We start from the raw sequence: 22,055 nt of genomic DNA on the forward strand, positions 1-22,055 counted from the left end.
GAAGGTAGTGTGTAATGCTCAGATATTATTACTGAATCTACAGAAACATATGGGTTTTTAAAATTTTCTCACGGGTAGACTGTTTTCCTGAAGTAGATCTCCAAGTATCTCCACCAGAGCTGGAAACGTGGGTCTCTCCCTGGGCTCGCCCTGCCAGCAGGCCAGCATGATGCCGTATCTAGCAGAACACGTGTCACACGTCAGAGAGTTTCACCTCTGTATGCTGTCATCAGTCTAACTAGCAGCTTGGAGTGGATCAAACACACAGACAGAGTCATCAGGCCAATGCTCACATTTCAGGGGACGCGTTGTCTGGTGCCCTCATCCTGGTACCGTCTTTGAGTCGCTTGCAAAAGTCTTCATCGATCTGGATGCCTGGGTATGGAGATGCTCCTAATGGGACATGATACAATGAAGTCTGTGATCAAAGACTTTATACAAGTTTAAGAAACTCGGGTGGTCCATCAAAAGAAGAAATGTTATTTTAAAATGTATGTATGTTGAAAAACAAGATTTTTTTTTTTACACCATATATATGAGCAGAGAAGAACAGAAAAGGTTGGGTTTGAGGAATTGCCAGTGCTGAGGTATCAGGTAGACTCTTACCTAGTGAGAAAATCTCCCAGAGCAGCACTCCAAATGACCATACATCACTCTGACTGGTGTAAAGCTTATCAAAGATGCTCTCTGGAGCCATCCACTTCAGCGGCAGTCTAGCCTGCAAAGACAGATAACATTTCACCTATAATAGTGCCTGTGGGAGAATACACTCTTATCATGATCCTGGAGCTGATATGATTTGCAGTAGGTCAACCATTCATCAATGCCTCTCAAGGATATCTCATAAACCTACCCTTTCTGCTTCATTATGTTTATGTCATGCAGTAATACTACTAGTATTGTTACATGTTCATCTTTTGCTTCGGTATTTTTTTTTATGTATTCAATGTTGCCTCAACATTTCGGACAATTTTCAATGGATTGCTGATATCTTTATATCATGAAGCAAAGGCCAGACAAGTCATTTTTAACCACTGGCCTTTACTGAAATGCATTCATATCGAATCTCATGTGGAGTCCCGTTTCGCATGTCCAGGTCATATTTTACATGAAAATATAAATAAAATATAAATAAATGAATAAGGAAACAAACACATCTTGAAGACGTTTTAGAATTGTTCATGTCGATTCATGTCGATTAAGCAACTTTCCCCCAAATGATCATTTGTTCTCTTAAACATTAAATGCTATACTACAAATACTATCATTTAAATTTTTTTATTCTTTTTAAATTAATTTTTTGCTTTCTGCATTACAGTACTGAAAATTGAGGAAAAATTTGCATCGAATAAAATGTCCTTTTTTATTTTTGAGTGAAATTCATACTACAGTACTACACTAGAGAGCTTTCTGGATCATGCTTTTATTTAAAGGGTTTCTCTTACGTTGCCTTTGCGCACGTAGTCAGGGTCTTTGTAGATGTCCCGTGCTAAACCAAAGTCACAGATCTTCACCACGTTGTTCTCGGACAGGAGGATGTTGCGGGCCGCCAGGTCACGATGAATGCACTGTCAGAACAAAATTCAAGATTAATCTATATCTATACCTTATTTCACAATAGATGTAACATTTTTGCTACTTTCTCATTATCAAATATGTTTTATTACAAGATTTTATTTCACATCATTTCACATGATCTAGGTATTTGTTCCCATTTGTATCCAGCAGAACTTTCCTCTGTTTGATGAGCATACACAGCTCTAGAAGAGATCTAAAGTTCACCTAGCAATAATCTACAACATGCCAAATGTGACTGTTGATGCATCAGAGAGGTCGAGCTTGAATACATGTTTGAAATGTACCTTACGAGATGCCAGAAACTCCATCCCTCGAGCAACCTGAAAACTGTAGCAAATCAAATCCTCTATCGTCAGTGGAGTCTTCCAAAGATCATCCACTGCAACTAGGGAAAGAAAACAAAAGAAAATATCAGAAAAAGCTTAAATGCATTATATAATTGTCAGGAAGACAATTCAATAAAAAAGCTGTTATCTAGGCTGTTGTGGGTTATTGCTTGGTGTTGCTATGTAATCGCTAAGTGCTTCTGACACTTCATATTTAATAGTATTTGATGATTTGTTAATAACATTTCATGAACTAAACTTTCAAAAAAACATTTGCAGCTGGTTTATAATAGGCATATTGTATGCATGCTTTGGCTGAGTTCTCATTGCACCAGCAGGTGTCGCCAATTTGTGGCATATCGAATGCTTCGAAACAGAGAATCGTTTTTGGGAAGCAGTTGGCTCATTTGTTTTAAAGCTTTTTTCACTGCTCAAGTGCTTTGTTGTTAGAAACAAAAGGTTTATTGCAGAATATTTCAAATTCAAAAAACATAACCAAAATTTATTATCAAGTTCATGCCCCCTGAAGTTGTATTCACAGTTGTTTTGATAGCACGTGAAGGCAGCTTTAGGTAAACATCTGTACATATTTAATATAATATCTTTAGACATTCTGCTCTTTGACTTCTGAGTGCTCTTACCACGAGACTGCACTGGAGGGTTGATGTTGGAAGTGGTGGACGGCTGAGGTTCATGCTGGCTGACCTGACCCGCTTCTATCATTCGTCGCACTTGACTCTGGGTTTTAGGAGAACGATCCTGCAAACGCAAGCAAAAGTTACACCAGAACACATATCAGTTATTATTGCGGTAACACTTTATTTTGATGGTCCCTTTTGAACATTCTGTTGACACTAAGTAATGTCGCAACTGCATGTCAACAAACTCTCATAAGAGTATTAGTAGACTGTCTGCTTCATATCTACTCACTCCTTATTGTGTTGGTCTCCCAACAGATATTCTACTGACTATAAGTAACTTTGCAAGAACGTGTCAGCTTAATCTAACCCTAACCCTACCAGTCAACTAATACACTACTAACACTCTAATGAGAGTCAGTAGAAATGTAGGTGCAACATTACTTATAGTCAATAGAATGTGTTAAAGGGACCATCAAAATAAAGTGAAACCATTATTGCTTGTAGTGCTGTTGTGATAGGGTGGATATATGTACAGTATATCATCATGTTATATATTTCTCTTACCCTGTACGGTAAGAAGAACTCTCTTTTGGCACGCAGGAAGTTGGAGAGATTTCCGTATTTACAATACTCCACTATAACCATGAGAGGACCTGACAATCAGAGATGTTAAACAGAGATGGTAAGTAAGAAGGATGCTGCAGCCAAACAGGTTCATGTCAATATTGAGTTACAAGGACACAATCAAACAGTGTTTAAAAGGTTATGGCTTTTTTCTTAAAATACTGCCATATTGGCCAGGTCAACACAAAAAAGTAAGTGCATTTTTGTAAGTAGTATCATTCTGCCAGAAGATAAACTTTACATGCTGCAGTGATGTAATATTTAGAGTAATATGTCATATTTCTATACAAAGTATTTTATCAAACTGAATCACTGTATTGACCAATTAGCATCCAGGAACAAAGGTATCTATTTTATAATAATGGTACGTTCATACCGTTGGGTTTGGTACATGCTCCAAGAAGGTTGACCACATTGAGATGGTTTCCAATATGAATGAGGATCTTCAGTTCTGACATCAGAGCTTTGTGTTCACTGGCTGTGGCTCCCTCTGTGATATACATACATGGCGTTAAGTATATACAGTCAGTATATATCATATATATGAAAGTGAATGGACATTTTTGTATCAACTATAGTTTTTTGATAAGATTGAACCTTTCAACATCTTCACTGCCACTGTGTTTGAACAGGTTTTCTTGTCATGCCCAAAGATTGAAGCTTCGATCACTTTCCCAAAAGCTCCATGCCCAAGCACCTTCCCTGCATGAACAAAGAATAAATACATAGCATGCAAGATTAGAATGCGTCCCAAAACAGTACACTCAATGTCTCATATTGCTCATGCCGAGAGACTGAAACGCAAAGAACAAAGACTCTGCTGCTAATGGAAATAGCATGTTCACATTTAGGTTCACACTTCACCAGACATTGCAAATTATAATACAAATATTTATGTCTTAAATTCTTCGCTTTCAAACATTCAAATCCTTGAGCTTTTATTTTGGTAAAATGCTGTAAACTTCTGTCCACAAAAATATAGAAAATTATGCAGCTGTAAACGTAAAAAAGGGAACCTAGCACACATTACATTACCGAATCCACTTGCAGAGATGGAGTTTTGTGAGAAGCAGCATTTACTGTGAACTGAGCCACTTTGAAAACGTTATCATCAGCACAGTGACACAGACTATATACTTCTTTACTTAAACAACAGCCTGATTTGATAAGATATATCACTGTTTCAGTTTTATTTGGGATACCAGAGCAGCCCCAGTTCTATATAAAAAAAAAAAAAAAATCAACTCACAAACCACCCTTTATCACATCATACAAGGATTCCTGAGTACGGATCAAGCCTAATGCTGAATTAGAATTCCTAGACCGTTTACTTCTGGGATCCAAGCCATGAATGTTCTTCATTTGGACCAATTTAAAGGCTGTATCAGAGTTTTTAAAATGCACTATCTGTGAAAGTACCGAGGCGCAGTCTGTCTCGGGATATCTCCCACTGGCTGGAGTCGTAAGGCAGGTATTCACACTGCTCCTCAAGCGGCACTTCCCCCGGGTCCATGATGATTGACAGATAGCCTGTCTTGATATCTGCTGGGTTCACCTGCAGGACAACATCATAACAATTACTGATGGATGATACCGCAGCGAGGCCGAGGCGGCTGCGCTCCACACCGTCTCGTAGAATTGCTGACTCCACTATTCTTGTTCAGCGCTGAAGTGCTGATATGGTTTGCTCTTATGTTGTACTGAAGGCAAGGCATCGTTGATGTAAGTGCACATTATTACTGAAAAGCCTTGCTGACATCATGTGCAGATTTAAATAATGTTCCTTGAATCCCTATGTTCATGAATAGAGATGTATTGAAGTGTTATGACTATGTAAAACAAAACACATTGTACTGACTCGCTTGACGTTGCAGAAGATAACAAGGAGAAGGACCCAGAAAAAGATGGCGATGACTCCCGTCCCGATGAGAATCACTATTTCTACATTGGTCTTGTCATCAGAACCTGGCAGACAAAACATGTTATTGTATTAAAGCTTATCATTATAACCGAATATGAAAGTTCACATCAAACTGATTTAATTTTAATACGTTGTAGTTTCAGTTTGTAGAAGTTTGTATTAAATTTGTTGCTTGTTTTTTCTCAAGGCTATAAAATTGTATATTTAACAAGTTATTATATTTTATATACAAATACTACTATTACATATTAGCTGTCATATAACACATTTCATTATGTATACAATGGTAAAGACAAGATGCATGAAGGTTAGAAAGGAGCTATGTCTGTTAGGGTAAGGGTTTGGGGTCCTCACAGCAAACACATCTTCATTAAGGGACTAAATAAGTTTAATAAAAAAAAAAAAAAAACGTTTTAGTTAGGGTAGAGTAAGGGTGTAGTAATTAAAATTAGCTTGAGAATATTTAAGAAAAGACAACAGTGGATGAAGCCCTCACTATGATATAAAAACAAGTGTGTGTTAATGTGTATGGTGTGTGTATGTATGTGTGTGCTCGTCTGTGTATGTATAAGCTTGAACCTATTCTATATGTTCCAATAAATAAGGTAAATTGAAGGGCAAAGCACAACCCTGAAGTATACTACGGCGCCACCTAACGCAAATAAGAGGCTCTCACCGATGACTGACACAGTGGCGGAGGACTGAACGCAGCCCCTCAGGTTGCAGGCCGTGCAGGTGTACAGACCGGCGTCTTCCTCTCGCACTCGCTGAATGCTGAGAGTCCGATTGGAGTCCTGCAGGAGGATCCCTGAACACATCCACAAAACTGTCAAACACACAATCTGCCAGCCAGCCATGGCTTTAAGGCAAAGCATCCTCTTTTGTTACGGCTTTCTTGTCTTATGTTTTTCTATTTTCTGAACTGTAAGAAAAAGAATCCTTAAAGGTATATAGCCTGTGATATTCTTTATTCATCAATACTTTCAGAAAATATTTTTTGCACTGATGCCATAAAAAACTTAGCTCACACTTTATTTTAAGGACCAATTCTCACTATCAACTAGTTGCTTGTTAACATGCATATTACTAGCATATTGGCTGTTTATTACTACTTATAAAGCACATATTAATGTCTTATTCTGCATGGCCATATTCTAGATCCCTTAATCTAATAAAGAAATTTGTTCAGGGAAAACTCTTAGTTAATAATGAATATGTGTTTCCTATTCTAGAGTGTTACCAAAAGTTTATAATTCTTTAAAAAAAAAACTATTTTAAATCTAAAGCCTTTTGTATAATGGAAGGTTCCACGGATGTTTGAGGTTCTTCATGGAATAATAGATGCCAATAAAGAACTTTTATTTTTAAAATTGGGATGTAAAAAGTGCGCTTGGATTTTAGTCCACCTAACTAACTTTTCTGTCCTCTGTTCTTTGTCAAATGACTCAAAATCAAATGAAATTTGTGATCCAAGATATCTTAGCCACAAGCAGCAATTCTCAGAGTCCAAGCACCCATGTAGAGTCAAATTTATCTTATGTGTTTTATAACACAAAGTCCATCTTATATTTTCACTGATAGTTTGACAAAACAGATTGCAGTCACACACTGGTGTCAAAAGGGTCGACAGACTTCCAAAGGAAATCACTCCCTCTTACTGTTAGACTGAAAGAGAAGTATAACCCTCTGAAATTAAAGAGGTCATATGATGTGAAAAATTTTTTTTTGCCTTTGGAGTGTTACAATCTGTTTGTGCATATATAAGATCCATAAAGTTGCAAAGACTAAAGTCTCAAACCCAAAGAGACACCTCATTCAAACACGCCCCCACATGTCTACGTCACTGTGTTGGAAGCTTTGCATAACACCGCCCAAATGTTTACGCAAAGAAAGAAGGCGTCGCTTTTATTCTCGCTGTAGTATTGTTGCCGCCGCCTCGATGTCATGTAGACACTATGTGTTTCCAAATATGGTAAGGGGCGTAACAATCCCATCACAACGCACTGGATAGCTGGCCAATCAGAGCACACTGCGCTTTTCAGAACGATGAGCTTTGTAAAAATTGACACGTTTCAGAAAGGCGGGACAGGGAGGAGCAACAACAATGTAAGGTATGTGGAAAATAATGTGTTTTTGAACCTTAAACCACGTAAACACATTGCATTACACTAAATAACATTCTTTCATAATAGTATCATTCTTTGACTCCTTTCATTTTTCCTGTCAAAAGATATGAAATCAGGCGATATATGGTGTATTAAATTACACAATTGCATGTCATAGAATGTCATATAGGTTAACAAGCAGATGTTGACTGCAAAAAGATTTTAATCATACATTTGTACAAATTATAATGTAGTAATACTCTGATGAAAAAATACTACAGAACAAATTGTCATATTATTGAAAACAACACATAAGAAAAAACAAATAAACTGAACAGTTCTAGGGCTGCAGATGCTGCAAGCTATAGTTTATAAGAATGTGCTCATGAGAATGCGGTTCATACGACAGTACTAAATAACTGTGTCTTTAAAGAAATGTTATAGTATACATTATCTTAAAAGAGACAAATAAAAGTGTTTCTTCATTTTAAATGTACAGAAAGATTGGGATATATAAGTTATAATAACACTGAATGATCTATGAGCATTTTATAGATTTCAAGTATATAAAACTATGTCACCATAATTCTACAAACACACTGGTTGTAAACATTTATTTATCATTGAAACTAATGGAAACTTTGGATAACTTTTTGTCATGGGTGTCTGGGGATGATGTGTGCTATGTTTCATGCCAATCAAAAGGGGTTTGAAAACTGAAATATGGAAGTGAAATGTACAGAGTCTCTTGTATGGCCTAAATCAAGGATTTATAGGAAATAGGAATTTTGAATCTTGCCCTTTTACATTCTATGACACACTTACTGCAGTTTGTAGCAGGAAAAAGCAACCCACTAACCCATAATAATCAGATACTTGCTATAGGCACAGTGCTGAAATTTGAATTAGATCTGTATTGGATCGATAAAATCTATCTAGAAATCTATCTACCGTGGCTTTGCTATGAACTGAATTAGCTGAGCAAAAAACGTTTAACTCATATTCCAGTCACACAGTGACCTTCTGCTAATAGCTCTTGAACTCAGTTTGTTCCCGATATAATATCCTCCCTATAACACCTATCAACAAACAGCACTGTACATGCACTGCATGTGAATTCACTTACAGCCCACAAGCAACCCACATACATTCCCAGAGCGTGTTTTTTTTTTTTTTTCATGATATGCTATTATACCGCAGTCCAGAGGTCCATTCAACTTCCAATCCAAAAGATCTCCAGTACATTACAATGACTTGAGTGCTTTTTCCAGCTCCAGAATTCAATTTTGTGTGCGTTAGTATGTGCTCATGAATAAGTGTGTTCCTATTCAAATGTGCTAAACTAGAGGGGATTGCTGTGGTGAGTATAATGTAATCTGTAATGGAATTGTTTTGGAATAGCACATTTATGTTAATTTGAAGGGGGCTGAACAACATGCAGAGAAATGGAGAGGAAATCAAACTGAAGTATATAGTGTAAATTTAAAGCAGACAATGGTAAACCTATATAATGCAATACCTTAAATCTATACCTATTACTTAACATATCCTGTCAAACTCACAATCTGCACATTATTACAACTGAACCTCAGTAGGAGTTCAAATGAAACTGGATTTTTATATTTTCTCTGAGATTTTGCCAATTCTAAACTCACTGCCGCAGTGACGTCCTGGGTGATTGCCAGGTCATTGATATGTGATTGTGTTCTGTATGTTTAGTGCATCGCTATGCAGCTGTAATGTTTGGGCTGGTAGCAAGGGTGATGCCAGGTGATTTCAAGGACATTGCTATGTGGCTGCTTAAGTACAGGAAGTATTTTAGTAAGGACTATTTTTTGGCACATGGCTATGCAGTTACCAGAATGTTCTAGGTGGTTGCTAGGATTTTCTGTGTGGTTGCCAGGTGGTTTTGGGTTCTGTTGTTATATACTAGGGTTTTATGGGTGAATGCTAAATGTTTTCTACACTGTAAAATGTGGTAACCAGTAATCGTTACCTTAAAAACCTGATTCTACCTGATTTAACTAATAAAATGAGTTTTGTTGGTATATATCTAATGTGGTATTTATTTAGTGTGATTCAGTGATAAATTCTATTTTTGAAGCTTGAATTAAACCAGTTAATATGGATGTGACTGGGTGGCTGCTTATGGCCTAATTCAAAAGAATTCAAAATCAATGTCTCTATGATATTAATGCCTTTACAAATGACTTTAAAGTCTCAGGGAATTCATTTTATTGCTAAGTATGACCGTTGCTATGTATAGTATAATATAGTATAGTATAAGCTTGCCTTAGCAAACACCCTGGTCCCTGTGTAATTACAGCAAAAATATATTTTTTTTATCATTTCAATTAATGCAAAAAAAATACAAATAAATAAATAAATTGTTTGGTACAATGTGTTTATTGTGTTCATGTTGTATTGCAAAACACTTTTGCTGCTGTTGAGGTGGGATACAGTTAAGCTTAGAGACAGATGTCATGGTATGGTTAGGTTTATGATTGGTTATGGGGTAGGGTAACAGTATAATTATAGATGCAATTACACATTTTAATTACAGATGTACATGCAGGTATTTTTTTTACTATAAGGACAAAGTAAAAACATGTACACAGTAAGTATACTGTTTAAAATGATTAATTTAAATGTTAGGACACAGTAGTTAAAGACACATATAACACCCCTGATAAGTGTGCTGAAGGACAGCCATGGATGACTAACCTGATATCTGATGGAGGGGTTGGTTATCTTTAAACCAGGACAGCTGGGGAGAGGGTGTGCCCTCGACATCGCACTCCATCTGCAGCGACTCGCTCACATTCACTGTCTGATTGGTGGGGTTGTTACGGTATCGAGGTGCCTCCAGTGCTGGAACGGACATAGGAAAAGAAGGAATATGCCTTTAGTTTTGGTTAGATCTTCACTGATAAAGCATTTGTAGTGACAGTGACATATAGACACATTATACACACATTGGACATTTTTGATATTGGGCAATAACAGTTCCCCCCTGAATAAAAGTTTTGTATCGGCTTCAAAAGTTAGTAGAATATTCTTTAATTAGCTTAGCAACACTAATGCCAAACTCCACTGGAAGCATGTGTAAGAATTAGAGTCTCTGTGATTTACACAAGTATAGCCTAGACCAGGGGTGCCCAATAGGTCGATCGCGAAGGCAATGCTGAGCAAACCTTTCCTCATCGCGCTGTGTGAAATACAGACTGAACGGCGGCTCATAACCGCTGTATGAGCATATGATACGCAAACTACAGCTCTCGGCTGGATAGAAGAAGCCAGTGTCACATTAGTAGCCTTAAGTTTTAATGGATGACGATTGTAATCAAGGTAAAGATGATTACAGTGACATACAGGATCGTGGAATGTTGAAAAGAATATGGAATGTTTAAATCTATCTTGAATTTGCTTTGTTTAAAAAAAACTTACATGAAAATACATAGGTTTTAGTGAATAGAAAAGTTTGGGCTTTACGTATTGATTTGGAGAGGAGGGGGTCTTGAAGTTAAAAAGGTTGAGAACCACTGCTTTAGGTAAATGCAGGCACAGTTCTATGGGGTACTAGGAATTTAACATTATTTTATTATTAATATATTTTTTTAAATTAAAAAATAATTAATGCAATATAAAGATACATCCCAACAAGCTTTTTTATAGGCCTAATTATTGTATATGTATTTTATTATTTATTTATTTTTCACTTGGTAGATCTCGGTGAGTTTCTCATTTGAAAAGTAGATCCCCACACAAAAAAGTGTGGGCACCCCTGGCCTAGACTGTAATACATGTGAGTAACTACTTAGAGCATTCCAGTCACTTTCAAATTTAGGTTGCTACCTTAAAAGTCAGCTTTGTGTGTAAGTAGCAAACAGCAAGCTGACAAGAGGAACGTCCCTGGACTTAGAAAAAATAAAACTGATCAATGATTGACCTTCACCTTTGACTGGGATGTACTTGCGATGACAATGTTTCTCCCCACTGCGTCGGTTCTGCACTTCACACACATAGTTTCCCTCATCCTGCAGCTGGATGTTGGTAATGATGAGCTCCAGTACCCAGTTGTTGCTGGTGGTCTGGAATGAAAGCGTCCCCCCCAGAGACTCGGTATATTGGTGCAGACTCTTGCAGTCCAGCTCTGGAGGAACAGCCTGCGGGTCCAGACGGTACCACCGCAGGTTCTCATAGGTGTAATTATCAGCATTACACTTCAGCCGTACCAGGTCCTGCTCGAGCGGATCCTCAAAGGGCTCCATCTCTATCCCAAATCCCTCTGGGATAGCTGAATAGGAAACGAATGTGAATAATAAGAAAAATAATGGCAAGCATCTCCTGGATAAAACACACAACTTAGCGTATTCATGTCTCTTTCTGTACACTGTAAAAATGACCATTTGTAATAATTGTTTAATTATTTTAATGGTAAATAACTGTAAAAAAAAAAAAAAAAAATGCTTCGCTAAAAACCTGTTAAGTGGATGCACAACAGCTTTGGTGCTATGTACTGTGATTATTGTTTAGCGTTCTCATTTGTTTGATGGCATGTGTGTGATTTCATGTGCAAGAAAAGCTGTCAGTTTTGCTGCGAGATCTCGATTACCACATTGTATTATTGTATTTCATATAAAACTAATGCGTAAAAGTGTAAAATTGATGTGTGTGTGTGTGTGTGTGTGTGTGCATGTGTGTATATATATATATATATATATATATATATATGTGTGTGTGTGGCAAAAGTTGGAGGGAAAATAATGTCTTAGATCATTCCCGAGCCTAAGTTCTGAGATTTTTCTCTCTTTCTCTCTTCCTGAATTTCTTTTTCTCTCCAAAAAACTTTTTTTTCCTCTCTTCAAAAACGTTTTTCTCTCAACTTTTGTTTTTCCTTGAATTTATCCTTAAATAATGCATTTACCAAAATGCATGTTACAGTAAATTGCCTGGAGATGAGTGCTGTACTTCTAGGTATAAAGTACTTTCTTCCAGACCTGAATGGCTACCACGTGTTGGTCCGGACTCTAAAAATGGTTCTGCTACTGGCCTTAACATTGCTTAAGGGAGTAAGAGATTTGCAAGCCCTTTCAGTTGCCTCTTCCTGCATAGACTTTACCCCTGAGCTGGACTTTGAACCCAGACCAGACTATATTCAGAAGGTGCCTTCCTCTACCACCAATCATCAGGAAATGTTACAAATCTGTGAGAGAACTGTCTGTATTGTCAGCAAGGCAAGGAGGATAGTATGAGTGGCCAAAGTCTCTCCAAGGATCGCAGCTACAGAATTACAGAAGATTGTTGAGTCAAAAGAAAAAAAATCAAAACCTGACCGCCGCTGTTAGAAATCTTATAGTGGGCCATGGATGGATCTTCCATCAGGGCAATGATCCAAAACATCAAAATCAACAAAAAAATGGGTCACTGAGCGCAAAATTAAAGTTCTGCCATGGCTTTTCCAGTCTCCTGACCTAAATCCAATAGAAAACTTAAGAGGAGATTCTGTAAGGATGAATGGTCTCTGGTCTCTTGTCAGGTGTTTTCCTATAACTCAGCAGGTATTATAGGAGAGACTCAGAGCTATTATCTTGGGGTGCCATTAATTGTGACCAATTTGTATTAGAGAAAGCATTTATTTATGTGATTTTCCCCCTTCTTCAATTGTTTTACTTCAATAAAAGGTTGGGTTTTTGTGAATGTTTTGAATAAAAGATCAACAGGATTAACAACCCAGATGTATTTTCACAGGCTTATATTTCTATTATACTATTCTATTCTATTCTGTCTAATTTATTAAAAAAATAATTAATTAATTAAAAAAACACCTTGCAATGTGCACTGTGCTACACTAACTGAGACTGGTCACAGCACTTGGTCTGATTGCTTCTACTTTGGAAGTCACTTTGGATAAAAGCGTCAGCTAAATGACTAAATGTAAATGTAAAATGTAAATATTTACAAAGGGTGTCAAAAATTCAGAACATGACTGTATTAGCATTTACCTCAGCTCATGGATGCACCTTAAAACACCTATGTTTTAAAGGTGGTTGTTAGTATATTACAAGGGTAACAGATTTTAAACAGATTTTAGTAATTTGGTATATTACCGTTATTTCAGGTCATGAAATATGTTTTTTACTGTTTACTGATATTTATCAATCTATAAAACGTAAAACTGTGCTTCTATATTTTTTTACGGTAAAGTTCTGGCAACCACAGCTGCTTTTTTTGTACTGTAAATTATACCAACATTTGACCGTGTATGGTTAATACTCAGGGTTAAATTCTTTATGAAATAGAAGTGATCATCTTTTTTCCCTATTGTGAAGTATATCCAAGTGAAATGGATTCTTGAACAAGAAAAAAAAAATGGAGCAGGGCAGAAAAATAAGGATATGCACATCATTTAAAATAAACTCTGCAAGAACTGTCAATTTTGATTTCATGGTGATTTAAGCATGAGCTATTGTGATGTTATTGAAAATCCATACAGTTTTGTTTGGCACAAAAGTGTTGCTGAAACTCACTGGTCACGTAGAAATAGATCAATCGTTCATCTCTTCCCACTTTGTTCTCTGCTGAGCACTTGTACATAGCCGACACATTGGCGCTCTGAATAACCAAACGACTGACAGTCTGTGGAAACAACAGAAGCAATTTCAAAGACTGAATTGTTTTCATTTGGATCACAGGCCAAAAAATATATATAAAAATCATTGTTAAAGGGATAGTTCACCCAAAAATGAAATCTCTTCATTATTTACTTGTGTTGTTGTTTCAAACCTGTGTAGATAGAAAACCTTCCGTAGAACACGAAAGAAGATGTTTTGAAAACCAAGTCAGTGAGATTCAATCCCTTTTTGTGCTCAATAGAAGAAAGATGTTCAGAATGAAATACAGTAAGAGTAAATAAATGATGATTTTTACTTTTTGATGAACTATCCCTTTAAGCTGTATACTGTATTAGCAGAGGCGGACAGTAGTGAAGCATTTTTACTTTATTCAAGTAAATTTAAAAAGTCTGTAGTTTATCAGTGTTTTTCTTTGGAAAGCTTTTACTTCACTACATTCCAAAGCATAATGTCTTACTTTTTACTGCACTACATTTCATAAATAAAAGTTGTTAATACTTAAGAACATTAAAAATGTAGTTCTTTCTTGAACTCAAGTAAATCTTTGAATTACTTTTACTTGAGTAAAGGTAAGAAAGTAATAGATTTCTAATGTAATTAAGTATTAAATGATATTTAATATGAAACGTAGTACAGTAAAAAGTACAATATTATGCTTTGGAATGTTGTGAAGTAAAGTTTTCTAAAGAAAAACACTCTGATAAAGCACTGACACTTGAAAAGCACTTTTACAGCATTACTGTCCGCCTCTGTGTATTAGTCTCTCTTTTCCCTGCCACTCCTATACCCAGGGTCACACACAGGAAATGACCTCACAGGTGTGACAGAAAACAGGAAGAGAGTGCTGTGTTAATGTGTGTTTATTCCCTCTCCATCCAGGAAGCAAGAACTGGAAGATGGGTTTAAATATTTCGAAAGTGGAAATTGTAACGCATTCGCCCCACCACCTCCCTCACCCTAGATGTCAGGTTTCGGATATCTGGTGTCACATAGAACACTCAGGGTTCAGGTTGCGGGCACATAAATTTGGTTCAGACATTTATGGGAAATTTTCAGGAAATAAGAATAATTCAAACAGGAAGTGAACCTTTTCTTTCCCGTCCACCATCTCAGTCAAAGTTTCAATATTCTCGATAGGATTGACAGCGTGTTCAGGATCCAAACCTATCCAGTTTTGACAGATGGGTATCTTGTCTCGTTGACCCCTTCGACCCCTGTGAAAATGAACACAACTATGAATACCATAGGACAGATATGGACAAAATGTCTGTGGACAAAACATCAGTCTCATTGCATTTATAAACTCTAATAATATTACTCCCTAACGTGTGTGTGGGAAAGAGAAAGAGGGAGGGAGAGCGGGAACATCAGATGCAGGATGCGCACATTGACAGTTCCCACACCAGGAAGAGCTTTTAGATGCATCTGCCTTCCTGTGTGTGATGAGAGCTAAGCAAGGAACGACAAACGAAGGCCACACATGAGCGTTAGCCTTTGATTCATTTAAAAGAATTAACACAATGGGTCTGTTGCAAAACCTAGTAAGCTGTCTACCTAGAAATCATTTTAAGGCATCATGCAGACATCCTGACATTAGGCTTGGTTGAAAATGGCATTGAATAAAATCACATTACAGGGGGCCCCAATCTGACCAGGGCCCTTAAAATCATCCCAACCTTCCCTGCAATTCCAGAATGCACTGCACTGAACTTAATCCAAAATATGTATTCAAGGTATATATATTGAAATTTAATAAAATAAATGTATGGCCTATTTACAATATTTAAAAAAAAAAAAAAAAAGTCTTCTCTGCAAGGGATACTCGCAGTGCTTGCAATCTTAAAAAACAGCATATTTATAATATCTCCTGACCTCTTCACAATCTTCATTGATTTTATTCATTCAGCTTGTAGCAATGCATTATGGGATTGTATTTTTGGTTACACTTTAGTTTAGGGACCATTTCTTACTATGAACTAGTTACTTATTAGCATGCCTATTATTAACATACTGTATTGGCTGTTTTTGTTAGTACTTATAAAGCACATATTCTGCATGACATCCCTAATCATACCCAACACCTAAACTTAATTACTACCTTACGAACTATTAATAATCAGCAAATTAGGAGTTTATTGAGGCAAAAGTCATAGTTAATGGTTTGTTAATAACGAGAACTGGACCTTCAAATAAAGTGTAACCATATTTTTCATTAAAGATACGTACATTGCTAACTATATTAGTGATAAAAGATAACTATATTATTATGTTCACACTAACAGATGATACATTTCTGTTCATTATAAGTGCACACAGCAGTTTTATCTGCCCTAAATGTTCAAGCTCTTAAATGAGTAGAGACTGGCTGTCAGTGTTTGAAAATCATTCTGTAAGCGCTTCCAGCGATATCATTCCTCTGTGTCAATAAGGTTATAGTTGTGGTGTGGACTTAGCTATTCTCAAAGATTTAGAATGGTTATTTAAACGTAAATTCCTGAACCTACCCTTTAGCACCAAGCACGATAACTTTCCCCTCACGCAAAGTCAGCACGAGTCATGTAGCAAAGCCAACCTGTATTAAAACCCCATCATGGCAGCGGTGAATTACCCATATAATGCATATAACTGTCTAGGTAGGCGGCTCACTTGGTTTTGGAACGGTGGTAATATCTACAGCCCTAGAGTGGAACTCACAGCCTGATATCGAGAAATAATAACTGCTGATAAATATATAATGCACTCTGAGTGCTGGTCTGAGTGTGATAAGGGACTCTAGGCCTCAGCTGTGAGAGTGTAGAAGTGATGTGGAAGCAGATGTGAATTGTGGTTCGCCTCCGGCTCTCTCTGGACCTGTCTGAATGATTCAGCTGCAGCCCGTAGCTCAATCCCTCCAATCCGGACTCTAGAAGCAACTCAAACCTCAGAGAAGATCCAAGCAGTCCTCTTTCAGGGCCAGAGGATGCTTAAATGCCTCTGTCTCTGTGCTTCCTGTTGTTTAGACGACAGGCCTATGTCCTTTGCACTGTGCTCTCTCCAAGCCGAATACTATAAATATCCCTAACGCCCTCCTAACCTCCCCACCTTCCCCAGCTGCCTTATCTCCAGTCAACAAGGAAGAAAAGCTGCCACCGCGCCGCCTGCTCGGCCTTTACTGCAGAAAAAATAAACAAGGCTTCTGAAAACACGGGAAAGAGTGTCTCTGACCAGTAAGAGACTGTAGGCATGTCGCCAAAAGCGACAAAGACTATCCACTCTGAACTCAATGTGAACCGCAAGCACTGGCGTTTAACATTCAATGGTGATTTTGACAACTTCACCAGATCAACTAATACTCCCATTTATCCTTCAGAGCAGCAATATCCTGAGACTTGAGATGTTTGGAGAACCTCTTAACCTCGCAACAGTCACTTTGGATGAAAGCGCCTGCTAAATGCATAAATGCAAATTTAAATTCTCTGCCCAAAAAACATTAATTCTTGACCGGCAGAGGTTTTCGGCATGATTCAGGAAGCGTCTCAGATGTGATGAGTCGATCCTCTAGTTTCTTACAAGGTTCTGCGGGTGCTGTTGAGACCGCAGGGGCTCCACGGCCTCCACTGCCAGGTGATGGTGGCAGGAGGGGTCCCGGTGGCGGTGCAGGTAAGCGTCTGTCGACTGCTCCTCCTGTAGGGGTTAGTAGGTGCTGCTGCCTCCTTCTCATGGATCTGAGGAGGAACTGCACACGCAAAGCGAGAAATTTAAGACATATGTCACTATTACACTTTCTAATAATTAACATAACTGAATTACATAGTTGACATGAACTAATAATACAACACTTATTAATTAAGCATTTATTAATTATAGTTAATGTTAATTTCAACATTAACTACACACTATTAATTTACTAATATATTATTAAAATCAAAAATCGGGTAACACTTTAGTATAGGGACCAATTGTCACTATTAACTAGTTGCTTATTAGCATGCATATTGGCTATTTATTATTACTTATAAAGCATACATTCTAAAAAATTCTAAATTATTTTCCAAAGCAAATATTCAAAAATTATATATATATGGCCATATTCTACATCCCTAATCCTACCCAATACCTAAACTTAACAACTTTCTTACTAAGCAGTAGTTTATTGAGGCAAAAGTTGTAGTTAACAGTTAATTAATAGTGATTGGACCTTAAAATAAAGTGTGACAAAAGTTGTAATCATTAATATAATATAATGGACCTGAGCTAACATGAACGCACAACTAACTACTAGATCTAAACAGTTCTTTTAAATTGTAATATTTCACAACCTGTAGAATCATGTAATTATGCTAATAATTACTAATTCCAAAATTTTGACCGGTAGTGTATCTATAATGGTATGGAAGCATATGTTTCTATAGTATAAGGGACCACTGCCATGATTAAACTTTTAGTCCATGTTTTTTAGCTTCCACCTGCCATCCTTATGATAGTGCAGGAAAAGAAAACTGCACATACAAGACGATTTTCATGCATTCTTTTTTCATTTTCATTTATTTGATGAATAATCACTTCTAGCATTTGTACTGCGCCTACAATCTTTCTGTGTCCAGCTTAGATTTTTAACCACCAAGGTACACCAACCCTGTTTTTTTTTTTTTTAAATAATGGATTAACCTAATACAAAATTGCAGATATTTCATGTAAACATCTATTACACATTGAGAGCATTACCATTGACTATGAGAGTAAAGTTTAGTCTTTTCTCCAGGGCTGCACGTGTGTTTTTCAGGATCAGTGTGTATTCTCCAGCATCCTGCTTACACACGTCTCTGATCTCCAGAGCATGCTGCTGGACCCTAAACCGACTGAACTCTGGCCGTCTGGTGATCAGTTTGCCATTCTTATACCTGCACACATACAGATCATTTACAACATAATATGTCTGGTTAAATATATGCACATTCATGACTATTTTTAAACATGCAATGTGCCCATGATGACATTTTGTTTCCAAAACAGGACATTCAGCATGAAGAAAAATATAGGATGGCACTTGATTTTATCCATTAACAATTTATTGAATGGTAAAATGTCGGTAACAGTTCAGCATAGGGACCAAACCTTACTATTAACTAGTTGCTTATTAACATGCCTATTATTAACTTAGCTGTTTATTAGTACTTATAAAGCACATATTCTGCATGACCATATTCTACATCCATAATCCTACCCAATACCTAAAATTAACAACTACCTTATTTACTATTAATAAGCAGCAAATTAGGAGTTTACTGAGGCAAAGATCATAGTTAATGGTTTGTTATCAGTGAGAATTGAACCTTAAAATAAAGTATGACCGAAATGTCTCTATTTGAGGGCTTGGTGTTGTCAGGCAGTTTCTGATGCAGAGCATGGTAATTTATTTTGATGACAGATTACATGATATAAACATACATTCAGATTAAATGGCAAGAACAGGATTCACAAGTTGCTCATGCATGCTTGCAAAAGCTTGACTTTTTACCATTGTGTTTCTGGTAAGGGGTATGCTGACACTTTCACAGGCAGCCGGGCAGATTTTTGTCCCTCCTTTGCCTCTATAACTGATCCATTCCTGTAGTCCAAGCTGATGAAAGGCTTCTCTGTGGAATTATGGAAGAAGAGCTGTTACCCACTAAAGTGTTAGTGTTATCCACTAAATGAGCTCATTTCAAATTTGATGCCTGCTACAGGTCTCAAAAAAGTGGGCATGGGGGCAACAAAGGGCTGATAAAGCAAGAAATTTAGAAAAGATTCAGCTGGGAGAACATCTAGCAACCAATTAAGTTAATTGACATCAGGTCTGTAACATGATTAACTATAAAAGGGATGTCTTGAGGCAGAGTCTCTCAGAAGTAAAGATGGGCAGAGGCTCTCCAATCTGTGAAAGAGTGCACAAAAAGACTGTGGAATACTTTAAAAACAACGTTCCTCAACGTCAAATTGCAAAGGCTTTGCAAATCTCATCATCTACAGTACATAACATCATCAAAAGATTCAGAGAAACTGGAGAAATCTCTGTGCGTAAGGGACAAGCCGAAGACCTTTGTTGGATGCCCGTGGTCTTCAGGGCCCTCAGACGACACTGCATCACTCATCGGCATGATTCTGTCATTGGCATTACTAAATGGGCCCAGGAATACTTCCAGAAGCCACTGTCGGTAAACACAATCCGCAGTGCCATCTGCAGATGCCAACTAAAGCTCTATCATGCAAAAAGGAAGCCATATGTGAACATGGTCCAGAAGCGGCGTTGTGTCCCGTGGGCCAAGGCTAATTTAAAATGGACAAATTGGAATCTGTTTCAAAGTGGATGAGTGGTCAGACGAGTCCAAATTTGACATTCTTGTTTGAAATCATGGACGCCTTGTCCTCTAAAGAGGAGGGAGACCTTCCAGCGTGTTATCAGCGTTCAGTTAAAAAAAGCCAGCATCTCTGATGGTATGGGGGTGCATAAGTGCATACGGTATGGGCAGCTTGCATGTTTTGGAAGGCACTATGAATGCTGAAAGGTATATAAAGGTTTTAGAGCAACATAAGCTTCCCTAGTAGAAGAGTCCGGGTGCTCAATTAGCCTGCCTGCAGTCCAGATCTTTCACCTATAGAGAACATTTGGCGCATCATTAAATGAAAAAAATACGTCAAAGACGACCACGAACTCTTCAGCAGCTGCAAACCTATATCAGGCAAGAATGGGACCAAATTCCAACATCAAAACTCAAGAAACTCATAACCTCGATGCCCAGACGTCTTCAAACTGTTTTGAAAAGAAGAGGCGATGCTACACCATGGTAAACATGCCCCCGTCCCAACTATTTTGAGACCTGTAGCAGGCATCAAATTTGAAATGTGCATTTTGTGCATACAATTGTAAAATTTCTCAGTTTAAACATGTTATGTTATCTATGTTCTATTGTGAATAAAATATTGGAATTGAATTGAATTGAAATTCTTTTAGTTTTCATTTCATTCAGATTTAAAAACCGTCCCAACATTTCCGGAATTCGGGTTGTATATATGTATAATAGTACAGGCATAGTTATTTTTACATACCGTGAACTAAGACTACAGTAGTAAGCTCCACACTACTGGCAGAGCAGGTGTAGTAACCGCTATCATCCACATTAACGCTTCTGATTGTGAGAATACTAGAGACTTCCGTGGCTTCGTCCAGGGTGTTACGCACAGAATGAAAACTCGCCAGCCTGTTCTCCTGTCCACACAGTGCAAAAAAAATCTGATTAGTGGTCTGCCTTTTGTGTTCTTGTTGTGGGCACCTGGTATTTGCAACATCACCAATTAAAATACTACATACTACCACATAACTAGCTTTTCCCTCAGTTTGAAAGGTCACTAGCTACAGAACGACTATACCAGTCATAGATCATTGTGAGTTATGCTGGCACAGTGAGGTCTACGCAAAATACAAGAAGTATATTACAAATATATGTAATATAAGATATGAATATATAAAATTATAAGAAATTGGAGGCCTTTTTTTTTTTTTTTGCTAACACTGAGATTTTTTGCATTGTGCCAATATTTATGCCAATTAAGCATTTTATTTTTAATGCATAAAAAATGCACAATATATTATTTCAATTCTAAAGAAGTTCTTACTTTTTAAAATTATTATTATTATTTAAATTATTTAAACAGTAATAAAATTAGGCTTTATTTCATTTAAGCAAAAAATATTTAATAGGCAAAAAGTGACCTGAACATGAATTGCATGACTCCAGTACACAAGAGATGCAGGAAACTAACTAAGGCTGATGTAGAAATTAAATCCTGGTGGAAATAATAACTGGATAGATGTACTGAATGAGTGGCCACAGATAAGCACATGAGTGTGGGAGAATGATGAATAAGACGGTTTGCATATGTTAGCAGAGATTTATTACATTTTTGTTCACGGCCCAATACCATCGCAAATTAATTAGATAAAGGTCATTTATTTTGAATTGGACAGGTCATGTTCTTTCTTGTAGCTGATTATAGTGATTACTGTAATATGCAGTGCGGCCTGGTAATTACCTTTTGGCCTGGGTAGTCCCAGTGGAATTCCACACCGGTGTTGAACTCGACCAGCGCCGTGCAGTTGAGCTCCAGACCCTCCCCCTGCATGAGCTCCACGGGCGAGTCCTCAGGAAACAGCTTGAGCTCGTAAAACTTCAGTCCTGTTGGGTGTTGCAAACATGGACTTGTCAGCA

General features: G+C 37.3%; 1 protein-coding gene across 2 annotated transcripts in view; it reads right to left on the reverse strand.

Annotated features, from left to right (window-relative positions):
• flt4 (fms related receptor tyrosine kinase 4) overlaps positions 1 to 22,055 on the reverse strand; it is a 50,731-nt gene that overhangs the window by 2,476 nt on the left and 26,200 nt on the right. Inside the window, exons 6-26 of one of the 2 annotated variants that reach the window (XM_058798874.1) lie at positions 21,880 to 22,022; positions 20,896 to 21,055; positions 19,328 to 19,445; positions 18,535 to 18,710; positions 17,380 to 17,545; positions 14,918 to 15,044; positions 13,726 to 13,834; positions 11,151 to 11,492; positions 9,920 to 10,066; positions 5,767 to 5,898; positions 5,028 to 5,134; positions 4,589 to 4,724; positions 3,767 to 3,871; positions 3,546 to 3,659; positions 3,110 to 3,198; positions 2,546 to 2,663; positions 1,863 to 1,963; positions 1,446 to 1,568; positions 607 to 718; positions 294 to 393; positions 73 to 178 (exon numbers count right to left, since the gene is read on the reverse strand). In XM_058798874.1, the coding sequence (XP_058654857.1) occupies positions 73 to 178; positions 294 to 393; positions 607 to 718; positions 1,446 to 1,568; positions 1,863 to 1,963; positions 2,546 to 2,663; positions 3,110 to 3,198; positions 3,546 to 3,659; positions 3,767 to 3,871; positions 4,589 to 4,724; positions 5,028 to 5,134; positions 5,767 to 5,898; positions 9,920 to 10,066; positions 11,151 to 11,492; positions 13,726 to 13,834; positions 14,918 to 15,044; positions 17,380 to 17,545; positions 18,535 to 18,710; positions 19,328 to 19,445; positions 20,896 to 21,055; positions 21,880 to 22,022 (2,831 nt within the window). The remainder of the gene's footprint in view (positions 1 to 72; positions 179 to 293; positions 394 to 606; positions 719 to 1,445; positions 1,569 to 1,862; positions 1,964 to 2,545; positions 2,664 to 3,109; positions 3,199 to 3,545; positions 3,660 to 3,766; positions 3,872 to 4,588; positions 4,725 to 5,027; positions 5,135 to 5,766; positions 5,899 to 9,919; positions 10,067 to 11,150; positions 11,493 to 13,725; positions 13,835 to 14,917; positions 15,045 to 17,379; positions 17,546 to 18,534; positions 18,711 to 19,327; positions 19,446 to 20,895; positions 21,056 to 21,879; positions 22,023 to 22,055) is intronic. The other variant, XM_058798875.1, reaches the window with a different exon arrangement.

Source organism: Onychostoma macrolepis, chromosome 14 (genome assembly GCF_012432095.1).
Source record: "Onychostoma macrolepis isolate SWU-2019 chromosome 14, ASM1243209v1, whole genome shotgun sequence".
In the NCBI taxonomy this organism is placed as follows: domain Eukaryota; kingdom Metazoa; phylum Chordata; class Actinopteri; order Cypriniformes; family Cyprinidae; genus Onychostoma; species Onychostoma macrolepis.